The sequence below is a fragment of the Pongo abelii genome, chromosome 7, assembly GCF_028885655.2.
Source record: "Pongo abelii isolate AG06213 chromosome 7, NHGRI_mPonAbe1-v2.0_pri, whole genome shotgun sequence".
Lineage (NCBI taxonomy): Eukaryota > Metazoa > Chordata > Mammalia > Primates > Hominidae > Pongo > Pongo abelii.
In genome coordinates this window covers 43822823-43836212 of record NC_071992.2, presented here as the reverse complement: position 1 = coordinate 43836212, position 13390 = coordinate 43822823, and the positions used below count along the sequence as shown (strand labels likewise).

The following is a 13390-nucleotide window of genomic DNA, read 5'->3' as shown; positions in this document are numbered from 1 at the left end:
CTTTCCCAGCCAGATCCCATGTCTCTCTTAACCATTACTTCCTCAGAGTTTCTGAGCTTCCTGTTGTTGCACAGGCGTCTTTGAGGCACAAAAGCAGAATGCTTGCGGTGGCCGACTTGGCTCCGGTTGCTGAGTTCAAATCCTAACTCCGCCACTTCTCTGCTGTGTGGCCTTGGGCAAGTTTTTTAACCTCTCTGCGCCCTGTTTTCCACTTGTAAAATAAGGATAAGTAGAACACCTGCCTTATAAAGTTGCTGTGAGGGTTAAGTGGGTGAACACTTGTAAAATGCTTAGAGCAGTGCCCAGCACCTCCTAAATGCTATTGATTCCTGTCTTTTCTTTTTTTCTTTTGGTTCCTCCACCAGTGCCTCTAACTGCTTGTCCCATGGGCATCAAACTAGAGGCTGAGCACAGTGGCTCATGCCTGTAATCCCAGCAGTTTGGGAGCCCAAGGCAAGAGGATCACTTGAGGCCAGGAGTTTGAGACCATCCTGGGCAACATAGTGAGATCCTCATTTCAATAAAAAAAGAGGTGAAAAACATTAGCTAGGTGTGGTGGTGCTCACCTGTAGTCCCAGCTGCTTGGGAGGCTGAGGTGGAAGGCCCTCTTGAGCCCAGGAGTTCGAGGCTTCAGTGAGCTATGATTGTGCCACTGGACTCCAGCCTGGGCAACAGAGTGAGAGAAAGAAAAAAATAGTTGTCTAACATCTGTAGGTGTAGAGAAGGGCATTCCAGACCAAGCAAGGGGCATATCTCAGGGATAGGAGAGGGATGGGTTGGGGCACTATAGTGGTCTCCCACTGCATGGAGCTTACCTGTCACAACCTGGGCATGTTCAGGTGCTGCTGCCTTATCCCTGCCTGCATCCAGCTCCCCAAGTGTCACCTCCTCATAAAGGCCTCCAGGACTGAACACCATTGGGTACTGCACCCCACAGCCCTCTCCATCCCCGCTCCACGTTTGATTTTCTTCTTAGCACTCACCACTTCCTGTGGGATAAATAGATCTTACTGCTCATCTATCTCTCTCTCCTCCCTCCCATACGAATGTCAGCTCTATGAGCGCAGGATTCCTGCCTGTGTGTTCAGTGTTGGATCCTAAACAAGGCCTGACCCTTCCACAGGCACACACATAATTTTTAAATGACTGAATAAATCTAAAAATCATCACTTTATTTTCCTCTTTTTATAAAATCTTTGTGAGGGATGGAAACTCCCTCCAACCTCACAATGGGAGACATTTAATGCTGTAAAGGCTATACGATCGTTAGCAACAAATCATTCCTTTACATAACATTCACACAGCTTCCTACAGTAGGCGTATTTATGTTGTCATCTAACATATATGTTTTAATTTTCAAGCATTTGGTTCTGGATCCACACATTCTCTCCAGGAGGTCAGGAAGCCTGTGTTCTCTGATTATCTTTTATAATCAAGAAGATTCTGGAACACAGCGGCCTTCAAAAAAGCATTGGTGATATTGAAATGGATCCCCATGACTTCCTAAAACCTGGCAGTCTTTGAAGATTCTGTTCAATTCTCACTGCTCCATCAAAGATGCCCCCAGTGCTGTAGCCCTCTCTGATCTCAGCCACTTCCTTGAACTCCTGGTGGTTCTTGTTGCAACCTCTCGTTTGGTATTTAATTGTACACTGTCTTGGGGCATCTCTTGAGCTATTATCTTCCTGAGTATTTAACCCTTTTATTGTCCTATTTTTCATACAGCTCTATCTTTCACCTCTATTAGTTTGCAGTCTTCCCAAGAGTACGAAACAAACAGCATTTACTTTTTTTGTGTCTACCACTGGGTGCTCAGATTGTACAATGCAATTCAACAGTTCACATTTGAGTGAAATAATAAATGAATGAGGAAAAAGCCTATCTATCTAGTCCACTGAATTTTTGCATTGAGACTTTATCTCTGTGACCCTCACCCAAAAAGCACTTGAGGCAGTAGAGGCAGGTGTGGATATTGGCAATGATTGTCCTTAGGAAATGTTGATTGGCATCTTGGTATCCTATTTCAGAAATCTTGGAAATGTCTCTCTCTGAAGACTAAAGCTCAGTCATTCCAGAAATGATGCGTTGGCTGTTTTTGTTTGATACTTGATTCACTGTGCATTTTTCACTCTTTCTCTAATGCTTGACATCCCTTTATTCAGGAGTTCAAGGTCACGAGTGCTGAGACAGGTCACTTTGTAAAGGAGATTATGAAAGTGGACTTCAGCACTGATGTTAGAGTAGAAATGAGGTCTTCACTTCACGAATTCATGGAACTGCAGAGCTGGAAAGAAAGTTGCCGACACAACCATAACATTGTTTGTTTGTTTGTTTGTTTGTTTTTATTGTTGTTTTGCTTTGTTTTTTTGAGACGGAGTCTTGCTGTGTTGCCCAGGGCCCAGGCTGGAGTGCAGTGCCGTGATCTCAGCTCACTGCAGCCTCTGCCTCCCGGGTTCCAGTGATTTTCCTGCCTCAGCCTCCTGGGTAGGTGGGATTATAGGTGCATGCCACCACGCCCGGCTAATTTTTGTATTTTTAGTAGAGATGGGGTTTCACCATGTTGGCCAGGCTGGTCTCGAACTCCTGACCTCAGGTGATCCACCTGCCTCAGCCTCCCAAAGTGCTGGGATCATAGGTGTGAGCCACTGCACCCAGCTGTATTTCTTTAAAAAGACATGAAGCCAAGGCTTTAAGAGGGGGCCCCCTAGACACCCTTCAATATTGTGCAGATAAGAAATATCCAGATTAGAGACATACCTTAGGATTCCCCTGGGATGGGCAGGGTTTTCTGCAGATAAGCAACATAGAAAGAAATGCAGCTGAGGTTGACAGTTTAGAGCTTATTTCCTCACCTTTTAAATTTAAATAGTTACAAAAAGGGTGATATGAATACTGTATGAAAAGATACCTGAAAGAGCAGCCAGCCAGAATTCATAAGAGGATTAAATAGAAAGATAATAGTCCCTCTTCAATTATTAAAATAATACGATGAGCCCCGTGTGAAGTATTATGTGTGACACCTGCTCTTGTTTCCTTGGTAGTAAAGAGAAAACAGGACTAGGAAGTCGAGGGCTGATGCCAAGGTGCTTTTGAGTGGTAGCTGCTAAGCACCCCGTTGAAAGGAGCTTAAGTGCATCTTGGAGGAAGGAGCCTGTCTTCCTGTTGTTAAGTTGTACAAATGGAAAAATTCAGGAGGCATAGGTAGGCCAGTTGGTAGTTTAATTGGGTTTAATTGCAATATTTTGGCTCTGGGAAGAGAGAGGAAACCTCTGCAGTCAGCATTTAGCCAGTGGAAGCCACCCCTTATCAGCAGGGTCCCAATGAAGGCGAAGAAGTGGATTTTACAGCAGAGGGTCCCCCGGGCTTGGTCTACCTCATTATCCTTTCTTGGAGTCTAGGATCGGTGTGGGCCAGCCGGGAAGACCTAGCATCAGCTCGCTGGAGCTTCTTTCTCTTGGTTCAGAAGTGTGCAATGGAGGTTACATGATGATGTTACTCTAATTCTAGAGAACTCGACTGGAGTGGACTGGGATTATTGATTCACAGCCACCCCATTTCTCCATGGCTCTTGGAAAGGACAGATCCTCGCTCATTAAACCCTGGAGGGCCTAGTTCATGGAAACAGATACCTCACATTTCTGCATTGAATGCGATGGTGATTGGTGCCTGGCATTTTTTCTGAATAGAGAGAATGGCCACATTATTAAAGATGCCCTGGTTGCGCCTACATTTCCAAGACTGAGCAACTCTTACTGGAGAATATTGAATTTCAGTTTTCCCCTCTACCCTAAAAATACCTTAGGTTGCAGAATGGTGCAAAGCCCAGGGCCAGCCCCTTTACTGTGTTTCATGCACCGCCCCAGGCATCATGTTACTCCTGGGGGACTTTGGACAAATGACATAACGTTTTTGTGTCTTAGCTGCTTCTGTCAAATGGGAATAATAATAGTTGCTAACTCGTAGGGTGGTTTTGAGGGTTAAATGTGTTAACACATCTAACATGCTTTGAACAATACCTGGCTCACACATTGTAGCTATTATTATTGTTATTATTAGAAATAAGGTCTCACTCTGTTGCCCAGGCTAGAGTGTCATGGCAGGATCGTAGCTCACTGCAGCCTTGAACTTCCGGCCTCAAACGATTCTCCCACCTCAGCCTCCCGGGTAGCTGGGACTACAGGTGCGCACCACCATGTATGGCTAATTTAAATTTTTTGTGTGTATGGAGAAACAGAGATCTTGCTATGTTACCCAGGCTGGTCTCAAATTCCTGGCCTCAAGTGATATTCTTGCCTCAACCTCCCAAAGTGCTGGGATTACAGGCATAAGCCACCATGCCCTGCTGACTGTAGCTTTATTGTTATTATCTTCAAATTGGTTCCCCCTTCCTGCTCTCACTTCTGTATCTCATTGTCTCTGCGGTGAATCATCATGGGCTAGAGGGTGTGGACGAGGCCTTCCAGGCCTAGTTCCCAATGGATGGTTCAAGGCTACCTTCTCCATGCAGGGGAAGCCTTGCTCCAGAGGCTGGACAAACTCCAGGGGCACAGACCCCAAATTCCAGGGTCACAAGCCCCTCTGGAATCTTGGGCAGGTCTCTCTGGCTGGCAATGGGCCACCCATCCTGGCTCTGTCCCTTGGGGCAAATTGTTCAAATAAAGGAGAAGTCTCAGGGGACCCCCTGGTCGGCCCCGCCTGCTCCACATGGCAGCTCATATCAGGCAAAGTTGCATTTCTAAGGAAGGGTGGGAACCTTTCTTCATTGCTGAGGAAGATGGTGCCATGCAGGGCTGTCCAACCCCTGGGCATCCTTCAGAAACTCTGGAGCCATGGGGTTCACTGCCAGTACTTAAGCCTGTTTGGCAATTTGAAAAAAAAGAAGAGTCCCTATTTTCCCTATTAGCACCCTCCCACTGAGTTTGATTTTGCATTTTCTCCAGTACGTGCTCCTCCTCCCCGCATACCAGCAGGCTGCAGAGGAAGGTTTCCCTAATGTTTGGAAACACTGGAGGTAGTTTAGTAAATGGGCCCATTCTGGCAGTGCCGCTCATCCACGTTTTCCAAAATGTGTGTAATTTCCACTGTAGTCTCGGCTCCCCAGTCCACAATATGTTCTGAAGTGTCAATTCTAAATGCAGCCCATTCCTTGCGCAGTGGGGAAATGTGGCACGCTCTGCGTTGTGGGCCAGAGCGCTTGGTGATGCGGGTGCACTTGGAATTCTATTTAGGTACCCACAAGACACCCCAATATCTTCCCACCCTCAGCAGAAAGATGTGAACTATTGAAGAGCTGTCTGCTTCGCTGCCTTGGGACTGAAGAAACAATTGCTCTCTTGGGCTTGGATTGGCAATTTAGGACTAATGGAGATTGTGGGGAAAGGATGGACAGGGCAGGTTGGGGTGTGGAGGCTTTTTTCTGCAGCATGGCCCTGGCCCTGGGATGGGAAGCACCTGAAACTTCCCTGCCTAGAAGAAGACAGTGGTCCCAAGGCTGTTTCTACAGGGGCCATAACAGCACGTGGGGACATGGACAATTTAGTCAACTAGCCCCGAACATCTGATTCATTTAGAAATCTGAGTTGACTGGATTCCAATCCAGCTAACGTTTATTGAGCCTCCGTTGTGTGGCCAGCATTGTGCTTAAACTCATGTCTGTTGTTTTCAGCATGACTGGCGGGAGCTCCTATCTGGTTGACATGGGGCACAAAACTGCATCATGTTCTGCTCAGGAAACATGTATTGAGTGGTGCTTCTGTGCTAGGCTTGGGGATTCTGAGTTGGGCGGAGATGAGAAGAGAGCTTGTCTCCTACTTCCCTGCCCAGGGAGTCCTGGGTGGTCCCAGAACTATTCAGCAGAAGCATTTGCTTAATCTCAAGGCATTTTGTTCTTTAGGAATTCTGGTTCTATTTCTTACCCAAAAAGAGACACAGATACTGAAGCTGAAATTTGTTATTGTACATAAAACATTCTGTTCGCTTCATCTGGTTATCTGATGGGAAACAGTGGCGTTTGGATGCCTGTTTATTTCTCACTATTGGGAAAATAATCCTGTCCCCCGCAGGCTTGCCACTTGGGTCCACTCCGCATTCTTCTCCAGCACCGGGACTGGGTTTCTGGGAAGCTAGGCACCATGGCCATGGGGAACTTAGACTTTCCTTGGATCTTCCTGTTGTAAATTCTCAGCTGTGGGCTCTGCAGTGCATGCAGGAGGGAGTAGGGGTTCCAGAACATATGATTTGAAAGTAGGAAGAAGCGGGAGATGCCAGATATATCAAAAGCACATGGATTTTTCACACTGGGGGTAGAGGGATTTAAAAAAAATCTCAATTCTGAAAAATAGACCCAGTGTGCAAAACCCTTTCCAACTCACGAGCTCATTAGGAGTCGAATTCCACCAAAGCCGTGCCAAAGAGTAGGCCTGTAACCCAAGAGATCCCTTTGGAAGGACAGTCAATATCTGATCCCAGGAATAAGGGGAACCCCTGTGTGTGTGAAGAGCAAATCCTAGGTTCAGCTGTGCCTCCCCCCTTCCCTCCCTCCTCCAGGGATCTCGGGTTTAATGTTGGCCCTTTTTGGAATCCACACAGCACCTTTCTCATGGGTTTAAAAATAGACTCCAGGGCTGCCAACCCTCTTAAAAAGAACATGATGGAGATCGGTGCCAACTCTGTGGGGCCTGATCTGGGCTCTGATCACCTCCCTAAATAGACCCCCGCACTTGCCTTCCCTTACTCCAGCCAGGCTGGGTGCCCAGGATACCTTAATTGACCACTGGGCACTCTCCACACAAAGTTAAATAGAAAAACAACCAAGACTCCATTCCCCTCTCCCTTTCTTCTGTCACTGCCATCAAGGTTAAGAAGGAATGACCAGGTTTGGAGGGGGTCAGGCTGGATTTCTGATTCAATTCAATGTGACATTTGTGTGGAACATTCTGTAAAGTTCCTTCCTAGTTAATAACATTTCCCTGACAGCGATGCTCCTGGTGGCTGACACACTCCCTAGGGTGGTCACTGGCTGGGTCTGAGTGGCGATAAACCAGCCTGCCTTTCTCAGTAAAGGGTGGAGTTCCTGGTACCCACCCTTATCAGTGGTGCCCAGAGTCTCTAGGAGCAGGGGCGGCTCCTTGGGTGGGTGAGGACGGAACAGATGGAAGGAGGGTCAGGAGGAGAGCCCAATGGGTCAGCGGGCCACAGCCAGCAGCAGGACACTGCAAGGGCAGCTGCGGACAGGGAGCATGGGGGCACAACTGAGTCCACACATTGTTTCTTTGCTGCAGAGAATATGGGCATTGAAAAGGGTGCGTTGTAAGCCCAAGAGGTCTGGGTGCAGGGCAGAGCTTTGAGATTTCTTGGGATCCTGATCTTGACCATGGGTGTTTGACCCTGGGTAAGCAGTGATGAGGCCCTGATTTTCCAGTGTTGAAGCAAGATCAGTGACACCCCACACCTCTGGGTGAGACGTTAACCTTTGACAAAAGCTTTAGTCGAGAAGAAATGGAGGGGAGGAGGAAAAAAGAGCGTCAGCTGTCATTGATAGAGCACTTACCAAATGTGCCATAAGTGGTGATCAGCATTTTACATTATTCTCCCAATATTGGAGAGATGGGTGAAGCTATTTTCATTTTACTGTTGAAGAAATCAGTGCTCAGAAAAGTTATTTCCTTTATCAAAAGCTGCACAGCTCAATTGTGGGAGACCTACTGATTTAGAGCCTCTTAAGAGGCTGTCCAGAAAGCAAATAGTGTTGTTGCTATTGAGTTCTGGGTTTGAGTTGATTGTATAGGAGGGTTAAGCGGGACGGTCATTCCACAGGGCCTGAGCTGCCAGGATGCCCTTCTCTCGAATCCTGGGGCTGCCCTGATCTCAGCTCTGATGTCCCTGTAGAGAGGAGCCACTTCATGTCTCTGACTGGCCACCATTTGAAGCAGCCTGGACCTGTTCTCCCAAATCATCCTGGGGAGGCAGAGTTGCCTGAGAATCCCACTCGCATGGGATTCTTTGCTGCAGGCTTGTGTTCTTCCAGCTCGTGAAATCCCTGCAGGAATTGACAGCAGCAGCAGCCGGTCAGGTGTCCCAGAGTCCCTGTCTATACTGAGAGCAGCCGACTGCACCAAGCCAGGAGCGAGCTGGGGGTTTAAGTGCTGCATAGTCTATTTCTTCCCTTTCTTCTCTCCCACATCATCCCTGCTTGGCATAGCTGCATGTGGCCCAGAGGACAGAACCCCACAGGCGAGGCCTCCAGGGTTTCATTATGCTTGTCTGCAGAGAGACCTGCAAGGAGACAGTCGGTAAAATATTTAGCAAGATGGGAAAAGCCTGAAGACTCCATGAAGCTACAGGCTAGAACAGTGGCCTGTGTCTGCCGAGAGTCTCTAGCCTTTTCTTTAGCCCATCAGTTCCTTTCTGGTGGTTTGTTTTGATCTCACTAGCAGATCTTAGCACACTAAATGCCTACATTAAAACGTGCAGCCTTGAAGTATGAACAAAATGCAGACGGAGAAGCAGGATGATTATTTGTGGTCTAAGGGTGTGGTTGTGAGGGAGGGTTGAGGGGACAGTCAGTTATGGGGAAAAGAACAATAGTTTAGCTTTCTGAATCCCTAGAGCCCAAAGAGACCCTTCCAAGTCGTACAGCTTACCCAGTGGTCTATATGCCAGGTCAAATGTTGAGTTTTTTTTTTCCTGCCATCCTGAAGGATCTCCTGCAAAGATTAAACCCTTTCTGAATAATGAGTTCTATTAAGTCACGTATCTCTTATAGCTGGAAAGTTCTTCCTGTGGAATCTAAATCTTTTCCATAGCAATTGAACCCCAAGACTTACAGTTTCTTTATGACTCATGGAAGTGGTGGGGACATCATTCTTCTAACACCAGTCAGTAATCACTGTGTTTAGCACTGCCCAGCACTGTGCCAGTCACATAGAGGAGTAGGTGGGGAAAGCAAGGGAGAGGGACTGGGAATTTGGAACATGAGAACCAAGCTGTCTCTGCCTGGGAGACATTTAGAATTCAGTCCTGGTGGCAGGCCACCACACCTGGGACTGGGCACCATATAATTAGCTCCAATGTGGCATTCAAGGCTGCAGTGCTGGAATTTATGTTTCAAGGGCTCTCTCCCTTAGCTTTATCATCTCAGCTCCTTTAGCCTCAGGCCTCACTGAGCAACATGTTTGTAGTTGTGTTCTTTCTCCTCCTCTTGGGCCTTGCCTGACTCATCGCCTGTCTAAGTTTCAAAGCCTCAACCCTAAGGAGGTCATGACTAATGTCAAGAATTCTTGGCAGTTCTGAGAACTAAAGTCCTCTGATAATACTTCAGCATCTTTCCCATTACACTCAGAGTGCTGTGGGTTGTATTCAGCTTCTGGTCCACTATGACTATCACGTCTTTTAATTTGTGATTGTATATAACCCACAGCATTGTATAATATGAAGAAAGACACAGCTTAAGAATTATAAGAACTGAGTACCAAAATGCGACTGGGAATGTTTTGCTACTGAGCTTTGAATATTTTACTTGTAAGATCTGTTTATCTCACCTTTAAGACAGATACTCTGTATAGATAGAACTCTCAAAACTCAATCAGAAAACAAACGTTCCAACTTAAAAATGGACAAAAGATTTGAACAGATGTATCACCAAAGAAGATATATAGGCCGGGCGCAGTGGCTCACGCCCGTAATCCCAACACTCTGGGAGGCCGAGGCAGGCAGATCACCTGAGGTCAGGAGTTCAAGACCAGCCTGGCCAACATGGAGAAACCCCATCTCTACTAAAAAAATACAAAATTAGCTGGGCGTGTTGGCACATGCCTGTAATCCCAGCTACTCAGGAGTCTGAAGCAGGAGAATAGCTTGAACCTGGGAGGCGGGGGTTGCAGTGAGCCAAGATCGTGCCATTGCACTCCAGCCTGGGCAACAAGAGCCAAACTCCGTCTCAAACAATAAAAAAAAGAAAAAAGAAAAAAAAAACAATGAAGATATATAGATGGCAGGTAAGCACCTGAAAAAGGTGTTTAATATTATCAGTTATTGGGGAAATGCAACAGACCCCTTCTCTACAAATTTTTTTTTTTTTTTAATTAGCCATGTGGTACATCTATTAGGATGTCTGAATTAAGACAGACCATACCAAGTCTTGACAAGGATGTGGACTGGCCGGCAGGAGACAGGGAATACCAAGAGGCACGAGGAAACTTTTGGAGGTGATTATGCCCATTATCTTATGTGGCCATGGTTTCAGGGATATACATATGCCAAAACTTAGCAAATTGTACATTTTAAATGTGCAACTCATAGTGTGTCAATTAATCCTCAAATAGTTGCTAAAAAATCGTATCTCTTTCAGTTCATTGTGCAAGTCAATTGCATTCGTGTTTTTGAAAGTATTATATATATTATTTATCCATTTGAGCGGGGAATTTTTTCTCTCTCTAAATATTAATGTTGGAACAGTGCATTAGAATCCCTTGAGATATTCCACTGGGCTGTGATCAGGGATGTTCCAGTAACCATCATTTATTAATTGGAGCTCTCTGCGTAGAGGATTCTAGCAAATCTGGAAGGTGGTTTTCAGAGGTGCAAGGCGAGAGACCTGGAGGGTGAGCTGGGCTTTAGCAGCGTGTGCCTGGGGAGGGAAGGGGCTGTGTGACTTACATCCAGACAGGCTGCTGCCTTCGAGAGGGTGTCCATCCTCAAGTTCAGCCCCAGTGCTGTGGAGGGTCTTATGCCTGGAGAATTCTCACATTGTCGTCTTCAAATACCAGTTTTTTAACCCCCATGGGGAGGAGTTGTATTATTACACTTCAGATCCCTCTTTTTTGGCAACACCCTGGCCTTTCTTGATCTTTGATTATCCCACTTCCTTGGGATGCCCCCCAGTTGCTGCATAGCTTTGAAGAGTACCTGGCTTTGTAACACACTCTCACAGTATTTTCTTCTTTTTTAATTTTTATTTTTTTAGAGACAGGGTCTCACTCTTGTCACCCAAGCTGGAGCACAGTGGTGCAATCATAGCTTACTGCAGCCTCCAACTCCTGGGCTCAGGCGATCCTCCTGTCACAGCCTCCTGAGTAGCCAGGACTACAGGCATGTGCCACCATGCCTGGCTAATTAATTAATTTGTGTGTGTGTGTGTGTGTGTGTGTGTGTGTGTGGAGACAGGGGGGTCTCGCTATGTTGCCCAAGCCGGTCTTGAACTCCTAGCCTCAAGCAATCCTCCCGCCTCAGCCTCCCAAAGTGCTGGGATTATGATCCTTCAAGATCATCCCCCACATTATCTCTTCCTGGTGCTGAGCACACTATTATTAGGAATCTTGCTGGTGCTGCTAGTGGCAGGGCTTTGGATCAATTTGGCTTTGAACCAGTCGGACCCACCATTTACTAGTGGTGACCTTGGTCCCCACCCATTACCTCCCTGGGCTCAGTTTCTTCATTTATCCAACTGTAGTAGCGTTGCCTACCTTATGGGTGGCTGTGAGGATTAAATGAGATAATGCAGTATGTCCATCAGCTAATAGGCGCTCAGCATGCTAGTTCCTCACCAACGCGCAGCTGTACTGTACAATGTCAGGGGACAGCGGGAGAGGAAAAGAGCATTTGGTATTGTGTCTTGACTGTGACTTGAAGCCAGCACGAAGCCGGCTCATGATACAAAACACCTATGATCTGAACAAGCCATATTGCTAGGGGCCCAGTTACCTGACACTGCTTTTACTGACGGTTCCCTCATCCCTCTGAATTGAGCCTACTCTTGATGATGTCACCCCAAGTCTTCTCCAAAACCCCAGACATGGGTTTTGACATCTGCCCCTGAAATGACTGCATGAAAGGGTGATGGTGGTCACAGGACGGAACACTGGTTGCTTACTGCACGGACACAGCCTCGGGTGACGCTAGTTAACCGCCAGCGTCAGAGCAGTGCGGGAGGCAGCGGGGAGTGACAGCTCTGCCCTCCTGCAACCCAGCTGCGTCTCTCGTGGCGGCTCTCAGGCAGAATCTGGAATAGGCTGATTAATTGGTATCTCACGACACGATGGAAGAGCTCAAAACATGCAAATCGGTTATGGGGCATAAATAGAGTTTGCTGAGCTCACCCCGGCCGCGTCTCGGCAGGCTCCGGGGCCCATTCACCAGGGCATTCGGGGCGGCGGGAGGCAGGGCGGGAGGCCATGCAGCTTGGAGCTCCTCACCTCCATTGGACGTGTGTGCCTCCCCTCCGCAGGGGCAGGACGCCCTCCCCGAGCCCGCCGGCCGGCACCTGCAGCCCCCGCCCGCGCCACCGCGCGTACCCCCTTCTCAGGGCTTGGCAGCAAGTGCCTGCTCTCCGGAGAGCGCTTCGCATTAACTTTCCCATCTGACATAATCATGGAGAGAAAATGAAGAGATCCCATTAGCGGCGGGCTGGCGGGCGGGAGAGCGCAGGGCCAGGGCCGGACCGGGGCGAGCGGAGGGCGCCTGTATTTTTAGCCAGATGCCGCGTAACTTGCTGGCGCTCCCCGCGCCGCCCAGCAGATAACCGGGAGGGGGAGCGGGAGCCGGGCTCGGATTTCAGCGCGGGCGCCGGACGATGGCAGCGCGACAGGGCAGGTCCGGGCCAGACCCTGCGGTGAGTGCACGAGCTGTCGCGGTTGCCGGGCCGGGGCCGGGGCGCGGGGATCGTGGCCGGGGCCGGGGCTCTGCGTCCGTCTTGCGGGTTGTGGCTCCGCGCCCGGCTCCCCGGCGCCAACTTTCCCCGGCGGGTGTGGGCGCGCGCGCCGGGGCTGCCCTTCTGCTGCCGAGGCTTCTAGCAGGATCCAGAGGAAAATTCCTCTGGCCTGAAGGCTGCGGCCGCGGAAGGGCTGGAGCCGGGGCTGGGAGGCAGCGGGACCTGTGGCCGGCCCGGGAGAGGCGCACGGGCGGGAGCGCGGAGCCGCCGCCGGGGTGCCCCGAGGGGGGCCGGGCCCTGGCCGAGGCCGAGTCCCCTCACCCCAGGGGAGAGCCTGGCCTCGTAGATTCAGCAGGGGGTGGGAGATGCACGGCCTTGGGCTGGGCGGGCGCCTGGCTTGCGGCACGTCTGGCCCTTAAAACTCAGAAACGTGAGGCGCCCGGAGGCCCCCAGGTAGCAGGAAATGAATGGGGAAGAGGAAGGCAGACCTGTTGGGCGCCCTGGCAAGCCTGGAGCTCTCTGCCGCTGTCCCCTTTGATTCTCGCAGGCGCCTGGCAAGATCCCCATTTTAGCAATGGGGAAATGGAGGTTTGGGGCCTTAGATGAGCACAGCATCAAGTGGCCGAGCAGCGCATCCAGCCAGGTCTTCCCCAGTGACGTCCCAGCCCACCCTGCCCAGCCTCCAGGGTGGGGTGCAGACAGCACAGGGAACCCCAGGAATTTTCCCAAGGTCCTGAGTTAGGG

The 13390-nt window shown here is 49.2% G+C and overlaps 1 protein-coding gene across 14 annotated transcripts in view; it reads left to right on the top strand.

Annotated features, from left to right (window-relative positions):
- Window positions 1–13390, top strand: part of ANK1 (ankyrin 1) — a 241711-nt gene that overhangs the window by 116192 nt on the left and 112129 nt on the right. For 2 of the 14 annotated variants that reach the window (XM_063726622.1, XM_054561513.2), the window contains exon 1: window positions 11847–12607. The exons of 11 other annotated variants lie outside the window; for them this stretch is intronic. In XM_063726622.1, the coding sequence (XP_063582692.1) occupies window positions 12569–12607 (39 nt within the window). In that variant the 5' untranslated portion in view covers window positions 11847–12568. Of the gene's footprint in view, window positions 1–11846; window positions 12608–13390 lie in introns of those variants that run through there. One more of the 14 variants, XM_063726627.1, reaches the window with a different exon arrangement.